At 37.8% G+C, this 23,012-nt stretch overlaps 1 protein-coding gene and 3 non-coding genes across 6 annotated transcripts in view; 3 read left to right on the top strand and 1 right to left on the bottom strand.

Moving 5' to 3' along the window:
• The first annotated feature begins 173 nt into the window (after window positions 1-173).
• trnaa-cgc (transfer RNA alanine (anticodon CGC)) lies at window positions 174-245 on the top strand. The gene has a single exon. It is a non-coding gene; the product is annotated as a tRNA-Ala (tRNA).
• Window positions 246-1,096: 851 nt separating this feature from the next.
• trnaa-cgc (transfer RNA alanine (anticodon CGC)) lies at window positions 1,097-1,168 on the top strand. The gene has a single exon. It is a non-coding gene; the product is annotated as a tRNA-Ala (tRNA).
• A 515-nt stretch (window positions 1,169-1,683) lies between these two features.
• On the top strand, window positions 1,684-1,755 carry trnaa-cgc (transfer RNA alanine (anticodon CGC)). The gene has a single exon. It is a non-coding gene; the product is annotated as a tRNA-Ala (tRNA).
• Window positions 1,756-5,148: 3,393 nt separating this feature from the next.
• The window catches only part of htr4 (5-hydroxytryptamine receptor 4), a 65,761-nt gene continuing 47,897 nt past the window's right edge, over window positions 5,149-23,012 (bottom strand). The window contains exons 5-8 of one of the 3 annotated variants that reach the window (XR_013295698.1): window positions 22,739-22,892; window positions 19,369-19,937; window positions 14,451-14,568; window positions 5,149-7,768 (exon numbers count right to left, since the gene is read on the bottom strand). Coding sequence is in view for 1 of the 3 variants with exons in the window: in XM_077578855.1 (XP_077434981.1) it covers window positions 7,690-7,768; window positions 19,369-19,937; window positions 22,739-22,892 (802 nt within the window). In the remaining 2 variants the exon portion in view is untranslated. The remainder of the gene's footprint in view (window positions 7,769-14,450; window positions 14,569-19,368; window positions 19,938-22,738; window positions 22,893-23,012) is intronic. The other 2 variants (XR_013295699.1, XM_077578855.1) reach the window with 2 other exon arrangements.

The following is a 23,012-nucleotide window of genomic DNA, read 5'->3' as shown; positions in this document are numbered from 1 at the left end:
GCAATATTTGTGTACAAAAATGGGATTGCAAACAGTTTGCTTTTGCCCAAAGAGTCTAGGCATACTATTATATTTGAGAAAATATTTTAAAAAATAAAATAAATTGTGTGCGTGTGCGTGTCTGTCTCTCTCTTATTAACTCTATTCTTAACTGCTAATGTGTTGATCGATGTGGGGATGTAGCTCAGTGGTAGAGCGCGTGCTTCGCATGTACGAGGTCCTGGGTTCAATCCCCAGCATCTCCATACAAGAGCATTGTTTTGCTATTCAATCAATTTGTGTCTCTGCTCTCTCTTCGTTCTCGCACGCACTTCCGACATATCGTGCAAATCTTACAGTCTAACCGTTCTTTGTCCATGAAATAATACAATATTTGTGTGCAAAAATGTGACTACAAACAGTTTGCTATTGCCCAAAGAGTCTAGGCATACTATTATATTTGAGAAAAGTTTAAAACATTTTTTGTCTGTCTGTCTCTCTCTACTTTTTATTATTATTTTTTGGGGGAGGGGGGGTGATCGTTTGACCAACACACACACACACTCTCTCTCTCTCTCTCTCTCTCGCTCTCTCTCTCTCTCTCTCTCTCCCAGTCTCGCCTGCATACATGTATATTTTTACACAAGAGGGCAGCATGGTCTTTACATCAAATGAGTGACTGCCATCGGAATCTCGTCCAAAGGCTTAATTTGACTCGATGAAAGTGGGGATGTAGCTCAGTGGTAGAGCGCGTGCTTTGCATGTAGTCTTGGGTTCAATCCCCCGCATCTCCATGCAAGAGCGTTGTTTTGCTATTCAATCAATTTGTCTCTCTGCTCTGTCTTCGTTCTCACACGCACTTCCAACATCTCGTGCAAATCTTACAGCTAACCGTTCTTTGGTCATGAAATAATACAATATTTGTGTACAAAAATGTGACTACAAACAGTTTGCTATTGCCCAGAGAGTCTAGGCATACTATTATATTTGAGAAAATAAAAAAAATAAAAAAAAATTGTGTGTGTGTGTGTGTGTGTGTGTCAGTCTGTCTGCCTGTCTGTCTGTCTCTGTCTCTCTTATTAACTCTATTCTTAACTGTTAACGAATCGATAGAAGTGGGGATGTAGCTCAGTGGTAGACCGCGTGCTTCGCATGTACGAGGTCCTGGGTTCAATACCCAGCATCTCCATGCAAGAGCGTTGTTTTGCTATTCAATCAATTTGTCTCTCTGCTCTCTCTTCCTTCTCACTCGCACTTCCAACATCTCGTGCAAATCTTACAGCTAACCATTGTTATTGCCATGAAATAATACAATATTTGTGTACAAAAATGTGACTACAAACAGTTTGCTATTGCCCAAAGAGTCTAGGCATACTATTATATTTGAGAAAAGATTTAAAAATGTTTTTGTGTGTCTGTCTGTCTGTCTGTCTGTCTCTCTCTACTTTTGATTATTATTATTATTATTATTGGGGGGGGGGGGTCGTTTGACCAACACACACACTCTCTCTCTCTCTCTCTCTCTCTCTCTCTCTCTCTCTCTCTCTCTCTCTCTCTCTCTCTCCAGTCTCCCCTGCATACATGTATATTTTTACACCAGAGAATAGCATTGTCTTTACATCAAATTAGTGACTGCCATCGGAATCTCGTTCAAAGGCTTAATTTTTAGTCCCTGTTATTAACGGTAAATGGTTCGCTAAAAGTGGGGATGTAGCTCAGTGGTAGAGTGCGTGCTTCGCATGTACGAGGTCCTGGGTTCAATCCCCTGCATCTCCATGCAAGAGCGTTGTTTTGCTATTCAATCAATTTGTCTCTCTTCGTACTTACTCGCACTTCCAACATCTCGTGCAAATCTTACAGCTAACCGTTGTTATTGCCATGAAATAATACAATATTTGTGTACAAAAATGTGACTACGAACAGTTTGCTATTGCCCAAAGAGTCTAGGCATACTATTATATTTGAGAAAATATATATTTTTTAAAATGTGTTTTTCTGTCTGTCTCTCTCCTTTTTTATAAAATTATTACTATTATTATTAATATCATGGGGGGGGAGGGGGGGCGTTTGACCAAGCACCCCCCCCCCCCTCTCTCCCAGTCTCTCTTGTATACATGTATATTTTTACACCAGAGGGCAGCATTGTCTTTACATCAAATGAGTGACTGCCTTCGGAATCTCGTCCAAAGGCTTAATTTTTAGTCCCTATTTTTTATAGTTTGCTATTGCCCGAAGAGTCTAGGCCTACTATTATATTTGAGAAAATATATATTTTTTAATTGTTTGTGTGCCTATATCTACATCTATCTATATATAAGTCTGTCTGTCTGTCTGTCTGTCTGTCTATCTATCTATCTATCTATCTATCTATCTATCTATCTATCTATCTATCTATCTATCTATCTATCTATCTATCTATCTATCTGTACTTTATATGTATATGCTACCCACAGTTAAGAAAATGGATGGATGGATGGATATGCTATGATGCATGATATAATTTTGATAGATTTTGGCTGAAACTGACTTTCCCATTACAAGGCAAATTTTACCATAAAAAAGGACTGCATTTGCTTGAAAAGGGCCACAGAAAATGAAATTGAAATCAAAATGATTTGCAACAGCATCATCATGGCAGCATCGTAAACACCACATGCGTCTTCTGTTGTTGTCTCCCACTTGGCACATTAAAGTTTTACACTCTGAATCTGAATACACATTGATATTATCATCACGTTGTTGTTGTGTCTGCAGTGACATAAATCTGTTGATGAGCTCACAAATTTGTGCCGATGATTTATTGCTGCATGAGAGTTGAACAGTACCAGTTGACTAACTAATTAAAAGTTGCTGGATGATGAGAACACGACATGCTTGCAAGAGGAACACTTCAATGGCTATCACCGATGTACAAGTACTCATTGCCACATCAACATTTACTCCCTGCAGAGGAGTACACTGAGAAGGGGCACACATTGGAGTCTAACAAAAATAAAATGTGAACAAGAGTTTTTTTTTTAGGAACTGTTATTGATCCATGGAGTGGTATTGTGCGTTTCTAAAGTAAGATGACAGATTTTATTGTGGGGCAATGATTATGATGCAGTATGACAAATGTGAAAATATAATTGCGTGCATGTATTGTATATGAACGGGAGATTAACAAACAAGTCTCTTCTGATGAAGCATAAACCATTCAGGATGGTTTTAGACTTTTTTTAGCGTACATTTTTAACTTTACTTTGCTTCATTTACTGGTTCTGTTACGTGTTTATTATTATTAACCCTAAATGTGCCTGTTGATTTTTTTTTAGCTCCCTGAGAACAATTTTCAAGGTCATATATGTATATTGAGGACAGTAGTGGACGTAAAACTGATCCCTGAGGAACTTCCAATGATTTCTAAAAAAGAGAGAACACTGAGGCACTCAAAGATGTTTCAAGTAAAAGGCCTTTATTGCCACATGGCCAGTTGATTAAAACATTGCCAACGTGTTTCGGCTTTGGTAGGCCTTCATCAGGGCTATTTTTGGAAATGCTTTCCACTGAAGAGCACCAAATAAACTTTATTTTGATAAATTCAACATATTCTAGCAGCGTTCCTGTGTGCTCTGATTGTTTTGAGCTCCCAATGTCTGGACTTCCAGGTAGGATTTAAACCACAGCAGAGCTGCAGATTTTCTCAATCAAAATCCTGAAGCCACCTCTGGCTCAAAGCGTAACTGCAACATCTGTGTCAGGCTCGTTCATGGTGCGAGTATCTTAAAGCGACAGCCACAGTTGACAAACGAAGGTATGACTTCAAATGAGGTAAGAAAAACTGTGCCCCTCCCCTCCACAAAGAAACTCTACTATAGAGGGAGGATAAAAGCTGATAGGTGCAGTCAGAGTAAGACAGTCAGGGCTCTTAGTACTCATCTGGGCATTGGTGGAGCATGCATGATGTAGAAAAAAAAACGTTAATATTAGCTTTTTATACGGCACAATGCACCTTTAAGGTCTAGGAACGCAGAACCATCTATGTGGATGCTTTTATAGCAGTTAGCCATTTCTGCTTAATAGTTTTGTCTGAACGCAAACTGTTGACTTGAGGGTGCAGCAATTGACTGGATTCTATGTTTGACTAGTTGCTCAGCAACCATTTTTTTCAAACATTTTGGTGACAAGTGGAAGGAAGGACGACAACGGGATAGTTGCTGACTGTGTCCCTATCCCCAGATTCGTGTATGGTTGTGTGGCTAATTTGATTTTACAGATGTGGGAACTCCTTTGATCCTAATCAAAGGTTATTCAGATGCGTAATTGGTTCTACTCTCGATGTTCCTGTTACTTTTGTATTATTGCGACATTACAATTATGGACGTCCTTTGAAGTTGAGTTGCTGATGTTTGCAATTACTTTGGTCGCTCTTTCCGAAGAGGCCTCCTTAATGTTTAACAAGTGTGACGGTTTGTATTTCAGGAAACATATTCATCATACAGTACGTCAAGTCGATTGTATTTCACGGTTGCTACAGCATATTTTTTTAAATGACTCACTCAGCGCTTCACCAGCCATGAACTTAACCTCTCACCAATAACTGTCTTTTACTTTCACTTTCTCTTCGAAAGGCAGAATAGTCGAGGACGCTTGTATGTGGATTCCAGCTGCACAAATGTCAGCGTCACGCGGCGTATTTCATTCACTGTTAGTCAACACGGCCGCCTTTTGTCTGCCGCTAAGCACAGCTCAAATGTCAGAGCTGGCGGGCGAGGGCACAATTTATGCTGGCTTCTTCTCCTCCTTTACGATTGCATTTAATCACGATCATGAAAAGCTTTGGGGAGGATGAAGGAATAATGGCTGGCGTGCGTCACCTTGCCATCGATTAGCGTGTGAAAGATGAAGACAGATTCTAATTTTAGCTGCCAGGAGATTTTTCTCTTTGGCAGCCTGGACACTTTCCGAGATGAATAGTGAGTGAGACACTTATACCTGGCGTTTGTGTGTGTTTGTGGATAATGTGTTCCATTGCACGTGTTCACGACACAAAATACATTTTCAGATGGTAAAATACGGATTCAAGCAAGAGTCACGGTGAAAAATGAGGGTTAGGGTTTCAAACAAAGGTTGCAATTTCAAATAAGTTGGAAGTTTATGTGTGTGTGAACATATAGGCAGCAGAGTGGCTATCAATAAAATCTCTTTTTATTTACATTATTTTACAAACTGCTCACTCACTCACTCACTCACTCACTCACTCGCTCACATCATCAGCAAAAACATAAAAAAGCAAAGAAATCAATGAGAATTGATTAAATGAAAACATCTTTTCGCGTTATTTTTTTTCATATTGTGTTTGTGTGTGTGTCAAAGTGCTCGTGCTTCACACATGGATGAACTCACAGCTTAAAAACAGCAACAACAACAACAAAATCCAAATATGAATCACAAAAGTAATACAATGATCCATCAGAATTGAAACTACACTAAACAAAGTATTGGAGTGAAAAGTGCTTGCATGCCTTCATGGACCTCATAAGAGAGGAAATACTCAAAGTGATCCCCTCCGAATTGTCTTCTGTTGAGATTGCGGGACATGTAAGAGCACTCGTTCAACCTCTTATTAACTCATTGATTATGAGGCGTGTCTCGTGATTTAAAAGACGTCACAATTGAGAGTCGTAGGCAAAATCTAAAATAGCAGCTTCGAACCAAATGGCAGATTTCCTGTGTCTTTTCTGGCAAGACTTTTTGGTTGGTCTACACATGACAGATAAGACTACCAAATGTCATGTTACTGAGTGAAAGTTGCATTTTGTAAAATCATGCAAATGACCCTAAAATTTCCTTTTCAAACCAAAATAGCAGACCTCCTATGTCTTTTCAGGCATGGCTTCTTGACATCTTTTTATGAGTCAACTCACCAAAGTGAAACTGACTCTGGAGGTGGAATTTTCCAACTCAGTTTTATCCGAGTTTACTGTTTTGTGAGTCATCAAACTGCTGCCATGCACTGCCGACAGGCAATGATGAAAACTCTAATGCTTCCCAATTTAGCAGCATCAATCTTGTACAAACTTTGGTAGCACTCAGACAGAATCTGCAGCACAAACGTATCTTTGAATGACTCTTTGAAATCGTGAAATAAGCTTAAAATGGTGGCTTTGAACCAAAATGTCAGACTGTCTGTCTTTTTGGGCGTGGCTTCTTGAGACTTTTTTTGTGGGTCTTCTCATGCCTACTAAATTTCATGATTAAGTCAATTGGCTTGAGGGGCCTGAAAAAAAAAGGTTCTCAAGTTGCATGATGTAAACATTGTGTATGTTCTTGTACATTCCCAGTCCTGAGGCAGATGGATCATGTGACATGTGGAGGAGGCGTGGGAGCAGCATGGGATGATGGGAGAGCACCGTGCACGCACGCAGACACGTAGTTGTAAAAGACAGGAAACAAACAAAAAAACACATACATCGCCATGGAAACACACACACACACGCACGCACACACACACATACACAGATTGCTGTAAGAAAATGCACACATATTCACATGCATGTATATCAAGTGTGTCAGAAAAGTCCCAGGACTGATGTCACAAAAGATAGATTTCAAATCAAAACTAAGTTTTCCGCTTTGAAAAGTAGAGTCAGGTCCAGAAATTTTGGGACTTTCATCTTCTTTGCTCTAAAAACTACCAGCATGAATTTGAAATGAAACCTACATCTGTTTTAACTGTAGACTTTCATCTTGAAGTTGAGGGTATTTACATCCAAATCAGGTGAAAAGTGAGCATGTATGGCTGCCAATGGAACTAACTCTTTTGTATTAATTGATGATGTGACTGCTCACAAAAGCAGCAGGGTGAATTCTCAACTCATCGGATGGTGCATCACAGTGCAGATGGACAATGACCTAAAGAAGTGGAATGTGTTTTGCAAATCAGTCGGCAATCTAATTGACCATGGGTTTTCCTTGAAGACAAAACTGAAGGGAAAATGCCTCAAGAACAAGCAGGAAGTGAAGGATGTTGCATTCCAGTCCTGACAGAACATCACCAGAGATTAAATCCAGCGTAATGGTAATGGATGTCATTGACGGCAACTGATTTGCAACCAACCATTAAAAAGTGAAAGCATGATTCATGATTGTTCATTTGTTGAATTCGTGTTTGTTGGTCCCTTAAAAGTTGGGAGGCATATAAACTGGAGTAACTCCTACTATTCACCTGATTTCAAACTAAAGCTGAACGTCTGCAGTTAAAGCACGTCTTGTTTGTTTGTGCACACACACACACACACACACACACACACACATGCATACAGTACATACACATTCACACAAACGCATAAATACACACACACACACACACACTTGTAAAAGACAGGGACCAAAAAACAAAATTAAATTCAGATTAAAAAGTTGCATCACCATGGAAACAGGCACACTCGCACACACACGCACGCACGCACACACACACACACAATAGGTGATGTAAATGATACACTATTAAATTAAATACCATATGTAAATGAAAAGCGCTTTGGAAACATCACACCCTCAAAGTCCCACAGGCAGTGCTACTGTGTCAGGACCGCAGTCACATGTGGGGCCGGAACCCGAACCAGAACTGGTTTGGCCTCAGTCTAGCAGACTCTCTTGGTCTCCGTGGACCTGGGCGGGGTCGGCGCCGCGCACCGTTCCTGCGTTTGGGCTTGGTGGAGGTATGTGTCACAAGCAGGACTCTGCGTGGTTGCGCAGCGTTTTCTTCTCCTGTGCCGCGTGGTTCCCGTTATGAAGCACCGAATACCTGACACGCACCACATGAAGGAAAACACAACATGTCAAGAGGAACAGGAAACACAACATGCAGTATCTTCATCCATTTAGCGGCTAGCATGTGAAGTTGAGTTAGCAATCTTCATCTCCACTCTGTGTAGTCTTGTCCACTATCGCAAACAGTTGGAGACAAAATCATCTAATCAGTCACATAAGATCCAAATCAAAGTCCCTTTGTTTGCAAAAAGTTGGTCAACACAATACATTTACTTGAGAGTTACAGTCTATCAAGCTAACTTTCAAGCTATGAAAGAGAACAAAAAACTGCAACTTAACCTAAGTAGTAACTACAGTAACTCTCCAACTCAATATCCTACTAAAATTTGCCTCACTCACTCACTCACTCACTCACTCACTCACTCACTCACTCACTCACTCACTCACTCACTCACTCACTCACTCACTCATAATTATTTTGCTTCACTCACTCACTCACTCACTCACCCACTCACAAGTATCTCAACTTGTATCACTCACTCACTCACTCACAAATATCTCACTCACTCACAAGTATCTCAACTTGTATTACTCACTCACTCATAATTATTTTTGCTTCACTCACTCACTCACTCACCCACTTACAAGTATCTCAACTTGTATCACTCACTCACTCACTCACTCACAAATATCTCACTCACTCACTCAGGTATTTTGCTTGTATCACTCACTCACTCACTTACAAATATCTCACTCACAAGTATCTCAACTTGTATTACTCACTCACATAATTATTTTTCTTCACTCACTCACTCACTCACAAGTATCTCAAATTGCATTACTCACTCACTCACTCATAATTATTTTGCTTCACTCACTCACCCACTCACAAGTATCTCAACTTGTATCACTCACTCACTCACTCACTCACAAATATCTCACTCACTCACTCATAGGTATTTTGCTTGTATCACTCACTCACTCACTTACAAATATCTCACTCACTCACAAGTATCTCAACTTGTATTACTCACTCACTCATAATTATTTTTCTTCACTCACTCACTCACAAGTATCTCAACTTGTATCACTTACAATTATTATTATGTATTATTACTCACTCACTCACTCACTCTCTCACTCACTCTCTCACAATATCTCACTCACTCACTCATAAGTATTTTGCTTGTATCACTCACTCACTCACCCACTCACAAGTATCTCACTTGTATCACTCACTCACTCACAAATATCTCACTCACTCATTCAATTATTTTGCTGTATCACTCACTCAATCACTCACTCACAAGTATCTCAACTTGTATCACTCACTCACTCGCTCACTCATTCACTCACTCACGTACTCACTCACTCAAAAATTATCAAACTACTAGGCAATTACCTTCCTCCGTCCCTAGCTCATTCACTCATTCACAAATTAGGTAATTATTTTGCTTGTATCACTCACTCATTCACTCACTCAAAAATGAGCAAACTACTAAGCAATTACCTTCCTCTGTCCCTAGCTCATTCACTCATTCACAAATAAAAGGTAATTACCTCCCTCCCTCACTCATTCAATCACTCACTCCTGAACTAGGCAACAGCTTGCCTCAGTTACTGCAAACCCAGTTTTGAACAGCATGTTTGTAATTCTGTTGGTGCGTGGGCAGGTAATGTCATGGCGGGATTAAGCATCATTGGTCCATTTTGCCGTCATGCTGGCACCGGGAAATGTCAATAATTGTTACGGGGAGTCCAAAGCTTATTAGCAACACCACCAAAAAGCCAAAAGTCAATCTACGTGTAGTCGGGCAGAAAAACAACAGAGAAATGATTATAACTGTGGTGAGTCTTGTTATTCCTACACCCGTGGAATACCATGAAGGCATCACTGGATTTAATGATGAACGACAAAAGAACGAACAACTTTTACTTTCTACTACTTGAATCTGCGTGCGTGTGTGTGCCTGTATGTGTGTTGAGCATCTCCCGGTAGATTAGAGGTTCATTACTTCCGGATGAGTGACAGCCGTGGCGCACCATTACACAACTAATCGCTTTCAGGAGAGCTTATGAGTGTGTGCTTACGTGTATGTGTGTGTGTGCGATGTGTTCTCCGCGGCCATGATGACGTCCAATGGGGCATCATCAGGTCAACACCCCAACTTGTTAGTTTGAAGTTTAAGCAAACAAACGTCTTGCATTGTTTGATGTGTCGTCATGGCAACAATCAAGTTCAAGTTGACTGGAACAGTTCTTTTGTTTATTGCGCCGACAGTAAAAACCAACGATTATGCCCAAATATCGCCATAGAGGATAAACGTCAACCAGTACATTTTACTTAAGAATTTTGTATTTTTTTTAGCATTGTACTAGCGTATTTTGTGATTTTGTACAGCTATAGCATTGAAGTCAGAGGGCCAAATGCACTAAAGGTTTTGTGATAAAATACATGACGTGGCAAACTGGCACTAAAATGGTAGCTATGAATCAAAATGGCAGACTTCCTGTGCCTGTTCAGTCACAGCTTTAGAGTCTACCAAATTTCATGTTGCTGAATGAAAAGAAGTTAGATAGCAAATAGAATTGATTCTGGTTAGAATGTCAAACCGAAAGGGCTTTTTTGAGACTTTTTGGTCTACTCATGGCTATCAAATGTCATGTTGCTATGGGAATGTGGCTTCGGTGACTGATGTTTTTATTTATTTATTTTTATCCTGTGGTGCGCAACTCAATCAATTGAGCCTAAAATAGCCATTTGAAAAACAAAATGGCCAGCCTGCTTGATTAGAAGACATGTTCATATTTTGACATTGGCCATCTTCAATCACAAGACAGGATGTGATGCTGAACATGGTCCTTCATCTTCAGCACCACAGACGAAGCAAACAGAGCAGAAAGCTCCAGGAGTCGAGCGGAACTGCTTTAATTCCAATCGCACTGCAGCCAAGCTTTAGTGTTGCCCCCGGCAACAAGCGCTCCTTGAAAATGAACCATTTGTCATTAAATGTGACGCTTGGTCCCTTTTACCGTTTCTAAACCAGCCAGTGGGGAACACACAAACACACAGCAACCGATAACCTATTAATTTAAAATTGTATGGTATTTGACATCAATAGGATGCACGTTCACAGGTCGAAACAAATTAAGATGCTAAGATAGCATAGCATAGAATGTAGCGAAAAGGTCAACAGGGTCATTTATCTCTTAAAGGCCACTATAAAGAGTACATATGGACTGCAGGCGCTAAGCTAATAAAACTATGCAAACTTCTTTGACACACAGTAAAAAAATAATACAAATATGTAACAGACATTCTATGACACTCACACATGCGCACACACACGCACACACACACACACACACACACACACACAAACTGAAACGTGGAATCAAATCCGTCTCCGTTGAATCTCCTGGTCGTCCCGTGGCGTAGGCGTGGGAGGCGGGCGGGGTTTGGACACATGGCCGCTCAGCTGTGTGCATACTGCAGTACCATTCAAAGAGCTATGACCACGGGCACTCACTTATAGCTCTGAAAATGGCGCTGCGATCTGCAACAGAGGCTCGTGGGGCAACCCGTGGTTCCAGGCCACACACACACACACACACACACACACACACACACACACACGCACACACACACACCTGCATTTTTTTACGATATTATGGTTCATAGTGGCAAAAATAAAACAATTACAAAATAGCAACAAAAAACAAAGCAAAGAAACTGAAAGAAACGATGCTGCTCTGTAGGCTGATTTAAAAAAAAATGTCAGTATGGTATTAATGTAATGTAATGTAGAAAAAAAATGACATTAAAATGTAGGGACTTCAATGCCACCAAACCTTTGAACGGTGTATTTCTTTCAAAATTAAAACTTTGTCTTCCTTTTCTGTTCTTCCATTTGGTCGAGGCTGACATTTTACTACTTAGTGATTTTTGTCAAAACATCTGTTTGTATTGATTGTTAACGAGTTAATTTGACCCAAAGTTAGCCCAAAATAAATAAAATAAATAATTGAATTTAATATTTTTTAACATATATAACATATATATATATATATTTTTTTTTTAATATATTTTTTTAGATAAAATATTCTTCAAATGAATTAATGCTTTAGATTAAAAATGAGTTATTAAATATTCCAAAAAAGGTCAGAGTTCTAATTTTAAAGTGGTCAGCAAAAGATGACAACGTTTTTTTTTTAATTACCTAAAAATATCCAAAAAGTGATCATAAAATGTCAAAAAATGAAGAGGAACAGCATAAATTTACCATATAGTCCAAGAAATTGACAAAAATGTCAGAGAATTTAATAAAAAAGGCAGAAAAGAAAATGTTCAAAAAGTAACCTAAAATATCCAAAACAAAAGAAAGGCATATTTTTCGAATTGCCCAAAAAAGTCAGAAAATCTATTTAAAAAAAAGGCAGAAATGAAAACATTCAAACTATTGAAAAACTTTAAGATGATAAAAACAAATATATACAAAAAAAATCACAAAACTTCCATATAATATAATTTGCTGGCAAAAAAGGCAGAAAAGTCCAAAAATAGCCATAAAATGTCCAGAAAAGGACATAGACAGGCAGAAAATGACCATATGTCCATAAAATTGCCAAAAATGTAAGAAATTTTAGAGAAAGTCAGAAAAGTCTAAAAATGTATGAAAATTACACACACACAAAAAATTAAATACATTAAAAAATCCCAACACTAAAGACAAAAGGTAGAAGAAAACGAATGTCAAAGTATTAAATGCTGCATATTTTTGTGTCGTTTTGTGCCTAAAATGGCTCTTTTGACAGGAAAGGTTGCAGACCCCTGGCCTAAACCTTTGCTAACACAAAACCTAATCCTAATTTGCACTAAACTAAACTTTAACTTTATGAAGGATTATTGATGGGCAAATTTAACAATTAAGATCTTTGTCCCAATACTTTTGTCCTCACATCATATGCCCAAAAAAAACCAACCAACAAACACAATGCAAGTGAATAATTCATTGATTCATTCATTCTTTGTGTCAACTTTTTTAACTCAATAGGAGACATTTCCCCTTTTGGGAAGCGGGCGGAGGTCGGGGGTAATTAAAAGGCATAATTATGTATGTTGGTTGATGACAACGGAGTATTTAAAAGCCCCGTGGGGTCAGCAAAAAAGCAATCATGAAGCACACGTTAATCACACTTAGTTTGTCTTTGATTAGATTCAACGTTCACAAAAAAGTGATGACATAGAATAAACACAATTCATCAAATGTCCTTTCTCTTGTGATTAATAGACACCCCTAAAGCTGTATTTTGGTATTTATCAAACAATTCAAGCAGCACACTGATTTGTGCTTGAGGGATTTATTTTGTACAATAAATTAAAACAACACAGTTTTTTTTTAATTTAAGTACTCACCTTGAATATTCAGTACAATTATGAAAGAAAAAAACTTCTAAAATGAGCAACAACAGTATAATTAAACGATATAAAAAAATGTAACATTTCCTTTACTCTCTTTGAGGGATTACATTTAGTACAGCATAATAATAAAAAAAAAAAAGTATTCCCTTGTTGGATTAAAATAAGTACATATGCTAAAAATATATAGATATTTTAAATTAAATAATTATTAAAGCTATTCCTTTCCTATTTTTGTAGGATTAAAATGAGTAAAATATATACAAGATATTAAAAATAAATGAATAATACATTAATATAAATTTTGTTAATATACAAAAACCAATACATACATTAGTTCATTGGAGGTATAAAAAGAGTACAAAGAGGAATTACAACTATTAAAATTAAAAAATATAAATACAGTACGGAGTCAAGTCTTCTTGTACGAATCAAATTACGGAAGTATAATGATTGACAATGATGAGAATTTTTCTTTAAAGAAAATATTCATGTGTTGCTTTTGAGGGATTAAAATAATAATAAACAACAGAAAATTATTAAGAAATTAATATATATATGTTTTTAAATTAAATCATACAAATGAAAGTATGCGTTGCAGGCTCAAGTTATACTGCAAGAAATTTAAAAAATATTTAAACAAATTCATAAAAAATGTTATTATATTTTATATATTATATTATTATATTATATCTTTTAAATTTCTTTTATTCCATTTGAGAGATTACATTTGGCGCAATAAACAAAAAATAAGAAAAAACACTTAAGAATATACAAACAAATTAAAGTTAAGTATTCCCCTGAAAGATTCAAATTATTATAAGGAATTAAATTATTTTAGTAAAATATGAAGAATTGAAATGAGTACAAAAATGGAAATCACCACAATGAATACAACATGAAAAAAGTCAACAATACATAACATTTTTCTGAATAAAACATACACAATTGAGCATTCCCTACATCTTATTAGAATTAGGAATTAGAACAAGAAATGTAAAAGCAATAAATAAAGTTAAACCCATGAGGGATTATGTAGCACAATAAAAATTTAAACTATCAAAAAATTGGAACAAAATACATTTTACATTTTACTTTTGCTTTTGAATAGGATTTATTTGTATTATTTTTATTATATTTTGAAATTGGTTTTGATGATCAACTTTTTAATGAACAAATTGATTTGGATTTCCTGCGAGGTTTGCAACTGCGTAAAGACGATTTTCACTCGGACTTGATTCCATCTGTAATTAATGTCAGTAAGAAAGAGATGTGTGTGAGCGTGCGAATGACTCACTTGAGCGAGCGAGTGAGAGAGAGAGAGCGAGGCTGCAGGTGAGGTTTAGGGCGGCTAGACAGGCACTGGCCTGGTGTTGCACAACCACAGCAGCAGTTTGGAGGCAGACGAGCAGCTGCTGGAGACACGAGCAGGAGGACGGAGAGGAAGAGGGGGAGGACACGTAGGACCAGGGAGACACACCACAAGGATGTGGTGAAGGGGGACATTTGGGGGAGAGCGGAGAAAAAGGATGCAAGAAATGTTAAACAGCAGTTGATGTGCACAATATGAGAGGAGGAAATGAAAGGATGGACGTACAGTGGGTGGGAAAAAAATGGACAGATGGCAGGCAGAGGAGAAAGAAGATGTAAAAAGAAAGGATGACCGAATGGAGGAAAGGAAGTGAAATGGGGAAGAAGACAGGTGTAAAAAAGGACAGTGTCAGACAAACAGGAAGGATGAGAGGAATGGAGAGCAGGAATAAATAAATAGGATACATAGGGAAGGTGGCGTAGAAAGGAGGATAAAGAATGAGAGGATGGAGGGATGAATGAAGGAGGTAAAGAAAGAGGACGGTAGAAAGATGGAGTGAAACAAGGACAGAAGAATACACAGATGGGGATGCATGCAAAGGAAAAGGAGGAAAAGGGTAGGAAAGAAAGGAGGATAAAGTAGGGGAGGGGGAAAGGGAGGGGGGAAAACAAGGTTAAAGTTCACACACAATCAACCAATCAGAGAGCAGATGTGTACTTGCATTGGCCAGCTTGTGAGCTACACGTGTGCTACGTAGGCACTCGGGTCCTGTTACAAACAATCATCATGCAAACTTGAGATCAACTTGGGAGATGCAAATTTGATTTAAAAATAAATAAATAAATCAAAAGCGAATATTAGATACAGTATATACACTTTTCCACAAAAACCTTTTGTTTGATAACAAAAGCTTGGGAGCAGCGAATTGAGAAAAGAAGAAATGTGAATTTCAACAATGAAAACGGTTGGAGCATGACTTAAATAAATAATGAAAACTTGTGAGCATGATATTAATAAACATTTGGAAGAGTGAATTGAATTGAATTTTCATTTACGAACGTGAATTTAGATTAAAAATAATAATAATAATAATTTAAACCACGACTTCAACCCATCAGCCCTTTTTTTTGGGGGGGTGGGGTTGTTGATGTTTCAAATGAGATGTGACTGGTGAAATCTGTTGTAATAATAATAATTAAAAAAATTTAACAAAAATTTACAGAACACAAATATCTAAGAGCAACTTTAGACAACAACATATTCAGCGCCATAATTTAGATAACAAAAGTGTATCAAATTCAAGATAACCCAAACTTTTTAGGGCCAACTTTCGATGCAAACTTTGAGGGTTCATTCCGAAAAAAATAAAAATAAGCTAAATCAAGTGCCAATTAAGATAACAAAAAGTTGCTCCTTCTCAGTATTTTAGTGTTGAAGTCTGCGGCATAATGCTTGAGTGAAGCAGCTGTGGTGTGTGTATTAGTGTGTGTGTGGCCTGTTACAATTGGCAGCTAGGCCAACATTTCCTGTTAGGATATTTTTCTCTTTGTTTTTGTTTATGTCTGCAAGACATTGTTATCCACACGCACACACACGCACACACACAGCAGCTCTAAACACTGCTAGAGACAAAAAGGGCAAACATGCCTTTTGCAGCTATACATATCCAAACAATATTCAGAAAATGTCAAATGTTTTTAACTAAGATCACAACTGATTCCCTGTGTGGGATTTCACAGTAAAAGGAGAAATAAAAACAACTTGTGTGGGCACCGACTGGTCAGCAAGGAACATCTGCAGGAAGTTGGAACAACAACAACAACAACAATTTCCTGACATGAAACCAAGAAAACAAATGCCAGTTGAAGGTCCTACAAGCTTGTATCTACCAGACCATTCACCCAAGAACACAAAGCCAACAAAAAATCAAAAATCTTAAATCCATGTCCTTACAACAAAGACCTCATTACATTCAAATCCATAAAATGAAGACCTTAAATCTATGAAGTTCCCGACAGACCCCAAACGCTGTCTTCCAATGCAACACAAAGCCTTAAAGATAATACCTTGAATCCAAGTCCTAGAACACAGGTCTGTAAAATAAATGCTTTAAAAGTAAACATTTAAATCTAAGTCCTAAAACTAAGACCTTAACTACCTTGGTCAAATCCAAATTATTTACACTAAAACCTGTAATCCAAGAATTTAGTAAAATTTCTTAAAACTATGACCTTAAATCCAAGTTTTCATATCAGAATACTTAAAACTACACCCTGAAAAGTTAGACCATAAATCCAAGACCCTAAAGCAAAATTCTTAAAATCCAAGTACATAGATTAGAACAAAAACCTATAATCCACATACATAAATTAATACATTAAATCTAAGACCTTCAAACAATGACCTTCAAGCCAAGTCCACAAATTCAAGATCTAAATCCAAAGACCTTGAATCAAAAACCTTAAAGCTAAGGCCTAATATTAAAAAATATAAATATAAATATAAATACAGGTCTGTCACACCAAGAGTTAAATTCAAGTCCTTAAATCCTTAAAACCAAGTCCTGAAAACCTTTCCCTGAAGACTAAGAGATTAAAATACTCAAATCCACGATCATAAAACCAAAGCTGTGAACAGAGTTTGTCCTTCAAATAAAATCGTTACCTTCTGGTGTACCAGACTTGTCCACTGGGAGGCAGTCATGCAGACACAGAAAAGGACGGCGCAAGCTTGCCCATATTTGGTAGTACAGGAAGTAACAGGGAGGCGTTTCCAGCTGGTTTACGAAAATTATGTATTCACTGTGGCAAAATAAAGTCCTGGCTTTGCTCCTCAACTGAGAGGAGGAGACGAGCAGCAGCAATAAATAAATAAATAAATAAAAACCTACTCCGATTGCAGGTGTATTAAACAATGTCTCATTATATCATCTACCTATTCCTCCATTTTGTCCATGCCGTTTACAATACAAATCAGACAAAAGAGCACTCTGATATCACCCCGCCAGCCCCTCTCCTATTGGATGTGCCTTCTGACGCCACCGCGGTGCAGCGGGGCACTACCCCGTCATTGCACCCTCGTATCAAACACACATTGAATGGGTTCATCGATGGTGCTCTGTTCATTGCTAAGTGCAGTGTGAAAAGGTCTTAAGTCACCTTAAGTTTTAATATTTGTAATATTAGTTAAAAGAAATGCCTGTGACTGTAAGTAGTTGCTCCACCATGGCTTTAGATGCTAACATTTAGCATATTAATGGTGTTTTCCATTATATGTTAGCATTGTTAGCAAGGAAATGTTTTTTTCAGTCTGATTAAAGAATGTGGCATTTTTGCAATTTGGAAATATGGTGCATGGAGGAGCACCAAAGCTATGATGAGCTTGCTTTCTATTGTTGTATTTATACATAAGGTCATCCATGCTGCGTACGTCTCGTTCTTGACTCTCGGAGAGAGGCAGCACAGCCTCACAAATAATGATTTAGTGACAAAACATGACTTTTCTCCACATTACATCTGCTGTGTGCTTAACTGCTTGTCTGGGATTCGAAAGCTGTACATGTACTAAGATTTTTTTTCCTTGTCAATAAATGGCTGTGCCTCGCACCCCGATAGCATCTTTCCATCATGGCACATGGCGTGTTCTTATAATGCTACAACATGCAATTCACACCAATATCTATGTTGCCTTCAAAGTGTCTCTTTTTATTTTATTTATTTGAGTACATTTTAAAGGCATTTTGTCAAAACAATGCAGAAGATTTATACAGTCTATGATCACTCATTTTAGTCTTATGTTGATGTGCTGCAGCTATAATTATTGTAGAAATTCATGTAGTTTTCTTTTCTCTGCATGTCCTTGGTGCTCAAAAATATTTTTCTATGTATCGATCACAATAAAAAAAAATCATACATACAGTACATATAATAATTATTGCTTATGGGGTCAATGATAAATATGGAGATATATGTGACAAATGATGTATAATTGGACGTGTAATTGGTCTACAAAGTAGAAATCCTAATGTAAATAATATATATAATGAACAAAAGTATTGGGACACAGAGTAATCATAGGAGAATAAAACATTTTTTTTTTTTTTGAAGAAGAAGAATATGGCATATTTGACTGAGGAGTAAAAAGTCCTAATCTTGAGAGGGGAAAAAAAACGTTTTTCAAGGCAAACACTTTTATTTTATTGTATTTTTTTAATTTTTTTTTTTACAAAAAGTCCTAAACTTTAGATCTTTTAATTTTACAAGGTATTTTTTTTCAGATAGAAAAAAAACGAACTTTTTTTTTTTTCCTAGAAAGGCTGTCTAAACAAAACAACTTTGTAATTTTATGAAATATATATATTTTTAGAGAGAATTACATTATTATTCAGCTATGTTTATTTGACAAAAGTCATATTTTTTTGGGACAAAAAAATTGTACGGCTAAAAATAAATATAACAATACTGTCTTATTTTTAGGGAAAACTAAAGTAATACAGTATAAAAAAGCGTTATAAAAAATGTTTTTCATTTGAAAAAAAACAACTTTTTAAATACTAAATATAGGGCTTAAATACAGAAACAGTTTTGTGTAATTTTGCAATAATAATGTCAAAATTTTACCAGGTCATATTTGTTTAGCATTTTTCTAATGAAATGGTCAATTTTCTAATTAAATAGTCATGATAGGTTAGGAGGCGGCGCATGGCAGTACCACTACGAAGGCTCATATGGCATAGCAGTTTATGAGTAAAAATTAACATTTTGTGCCTCATCAAAACACATTGAGTTACTTTTTTGAGTTTGGCCACCAAATGAAGTCATGATTAGCAAAACTGCTCCACAAAGAAAAAAAGTTATTTCGAGTCTTGCTTCACTTTTAGTGTAGAGTGCAGTGTGGCACTTACTTGAGCACGTGCGTGGAGCCATTGATGCGCGTGGCGGCGCAGGGCGCGCGCGGGCCCACCAGCACGGAGGGCCGGCGGTAGCGCTTGCGGCCGCAGCACAGGATGCTGAGGAAGGCACGGCGGAAGGACTTGTTGAGGAAGGCGTAGAGGATGGGGTTAAGCATGGAGTTGATGTAGCCCAGCCACAGGCAGGCGGCCCAGAGCTGGTCGGGCACCGTGTAGCCGATGAAAGGGTCCACCACGTTGGTGACGAAGAAGGGCGCCCAGCACAGGCAGAAGCAGCCCATGATGACGCACAGCGTCTTGGCAGCCTTGGTCTCCACGCGCATGCGATGGTTGCGCTGCTGGTCGGCCGAGTCCGACGACGACGAGGCGCCGCCCGCCCGCTGCAGAATGCCGATCTGGACGGCGTGCGCCTGCGCCGTCACGTAGATCCGCTGGTAGGCCAGCACCATCAGCGCCAGCGGGATGTAGAAGGCCACCACCGAGCATGTCACCGCGTACGGCTTGTTCACCAGGAACACGCACGACGTGGAGTTGCTGCCCTCCGTGTGGCGACGCTCGTCGATCTGCGGCAAACAAAGAAAGACAAAAATGAAACTTGGTGAAGCAGCATGTGGTGCATTGTCCAAGGTATGTCAACAAACAATTTTGAAACAGTTTTTTTTTCAATTCAATTGACATTGTGTTGCTATCAGGGTTTTCAGGAATTCAGGTCCAGAAAGTAAAACGTTTGGCTTGAGCCACAGGTGCTTCTACTCAACTGGAGACGAGCTCGTACCTGCCAGTTGAGTAGAAGCCCCTGGGGTTAAGCATATCTGTGGCAGGGTTTTTACTTCCTGGACCTGGATTCCCCAACCCCGGCTGCCAGACAATCACGGCTTCTCAGTGAGCCGCAATATTATTGGCTCATTCTTGGCAGAGGATAAAGAATATATACCTGTGAGTATTTATATTTTTATATTATGATTTAGCTACATATGTTACTTCTCTGTTTGTGTCAAAATATATTGTTTTGTGTGTTTCATTCCAATGGACATTGTGCTGATTGACTGATTCACTTAATAGCAGATTTTTTTTAAATAAAAAAAAAAGGGTTAGGGTTATATTTTAAAATATTTTCATGGAAAATTATTTTTTTTATTATTATTATTTTTACTGTATTTGTAAAGGGCATCATTTATAAGCGGATTGTTACCATTAGGGGGCCGGTCCAGTCCCTATCTCCTGCAAATAGCCATATATACTGTACAGAGTGCCAGTCAAAACTCATTAGTAAGTAACGAGTTTACAGTAATATTAGTCGTTGCTCCATTGTTTGTGTTCTTATGTCAAACCACTGTAACACTGATGCTATTCGTTACCTTGTCTATGATATTTTGCATTGTTTATTAGCTATGAGCTAAGCAGACTCTTCCAAGGAAAAGCTGTGTGGTTGTTTTAAATATGAGTAACTGTCTTTGTTTTGTGTTTAGCTTGACAGTAAACTTCAACTAGGAGTGGCAATAAACATCTTGAAGCCTCTTTTTGGGAGTTTTGTATCTGCCAAACTCTTCAAAAGTGAGTTAAGTTCATTGACACCTTACAGCTTTCATATGTCAAATGTTTGCACACATCAAAGCAAAAAATAAATAAGTCACCCCAATGATGGCTACTATCTATAAAACCTTGTAATTCGGGTCACTCAAGGCATCACAATAAGTGGAAACAATTGAAGCTTGTTCAAGTGTGACAGCAGTTTAGCCACTGACAGCTAGAGTGGGCTAAAACTGAAGACGATGGCAGTACGTCAGTTGTGGATAATAGTGCAAGCAATATGATCCAATATCAATATCCAAGTCCAAAAGTATTGTTTGGCCCAATTCCCAAAATCTGAGGAAAACCATATTTTCTGTAAGAACAAGTACCTATAACAAGTAATTATCTTTATATAAAGTAAGTAAATAAGATAAAATGATAAAAATAGAGTTCGCTCAAGCAATATTATTCAAGTTCACGTATGTGTAGGCAAACACATCAGATCAAGCTGTTTCCAACAAAACATCATTGACAGCAATGCAAACGAAGTAAAACCGCCTGGCTAGTGGAATTCCTCCGGAACCGAGTCACTGTCAGAACTCAACACTTTTAATTGGACCCTCAGAGAGAACTAAAGTTACAAACCGTGCTAAACTTCTCTTTGTGTGCGTGTATGTGTGCGCGGTGCCAAATTGGACCACAAGACGGGTCACAGGGCGAGGGCAACTGAGGGCGAGCGAGGTTAACGAAGGCTGGGGAGTCACTCGCTCTCAGGCCTGACAAGATGACGCCTGCCTTGCCTTCCATTAAAGCAAAATATGACACTAAATACAAAATACCTTCTTTAAAAGGCCTTTTGGAGACTATTTTGTAACTAAAGGACTGACAAGGATTTATTTATTGTTTGTGTTGCTATTGTGCAACAACTCAACATGTAGTTTTGGTAGTTGCCTCTAGGGCAAATCATAAATTAACGGGGATAATGTATTTTTTTTAAATGACAAAAATCACAAAAAAAAAAACATTTTAAAGAGTAAAACACATTTTTTCTGCCATTTCTTATGAGCTGAATTCTATGTACACAAAAGGCCTGTTTCTATCAAAAACTATTAACAAATCTGTCTAAATCTGAGATGATGAGCACTTTTCTTTTGCCGAAATAATCTTTAGGCTGCCCTCAATAAAAGGCCACTCTAAAACTTTTATTTTTACTGTATTGGGGGGGAAGGAAGGGAACAGAGCAGGCGCTAATTTATTTCCGCGGAAAAAAGGCGGAGCTATGCAAAACAAAAAGTACATTTCTTTGTCTTTAAGTTGCTCTATGCAACAATTTGCCCAAAAATATCTTTACAATAGCTTTTTTATTTGACCACCATTTATGACTCAAACATCTTCTAAGTAGTAGATTAATACAGTAGATTAATACCTTAGCTGTTCATAAAGGGTACGCCTGCAAGCCTGAAGCCAATAGTTTTCAGACTAGATTCGATTTTGAATTTCCCGCCCTCTATCTGCAGATGTGACTTCATGTGTACATTGTGTAGTTTCATTTTTCAACCACAGGTGGTATTAGTGATTCAAAATTACATTTTCTGCGTTCAGCAGTTTTAAGAGAAAACTGAATAGAGTAGCGTTTTTTTTTAAGTCACAATTTTTTTTCTTTTTTAGAAAATTTAATAATCTCACAAGAATAGTATTGTTGCAATAGAATGATAATTCATTTTTTCGTGATTAAGAAAAAGTCAGAATTTTACTTAAGCCGTAAAAATGTCAGATATTTCAGCAAATTTCAAAATGTATGAAAATAAAGTAGCATTTTTTTGTTGTAAAGTTATGAGACGTGGACACTGACAACGTGGTCGATGCCGATGGTGTTCCATCCTTGCATGATAGGCAGGAAGGAGATGAATGCGGGGATCACCCAGCAGCCGCCGATCATCAGCGCCACGCGCGTGGGTGTCATTTTGTTGCTGTAAACCAGAGGCTGGCAGCAGATGGCGTAGTACCTGCACACAAACGCTTCATAGAGTTAGATTATTTTTTCAAAAATGAGTGTATCACACACGACATACAAATATCAGGAGGCAAGCAACAAAGATAAATAATAATAATATTTTTTTTTTAAA

This window comes from Vanacampus margaritifer, chromosome 10 (assembly GCF_051991255.1).
Source record: "Vanacampus margaritifer isolate UIUO_Vmar chromosome 10, RoL_Vmar_1.0, whole genome shotgun sequence".
Lineage (NCBI taxonomy): Eukaryota > Metazoa > Chordata > Actinopteri > Syngnathiformes > Syngnathidae > Vanacampus > Vanacampus margaritifer.
The sequence above is the reverse complement of the archived record's forward strand: the minus strand, read 5'-3'. Positions and strand labels throughout refer to the sequence as shown.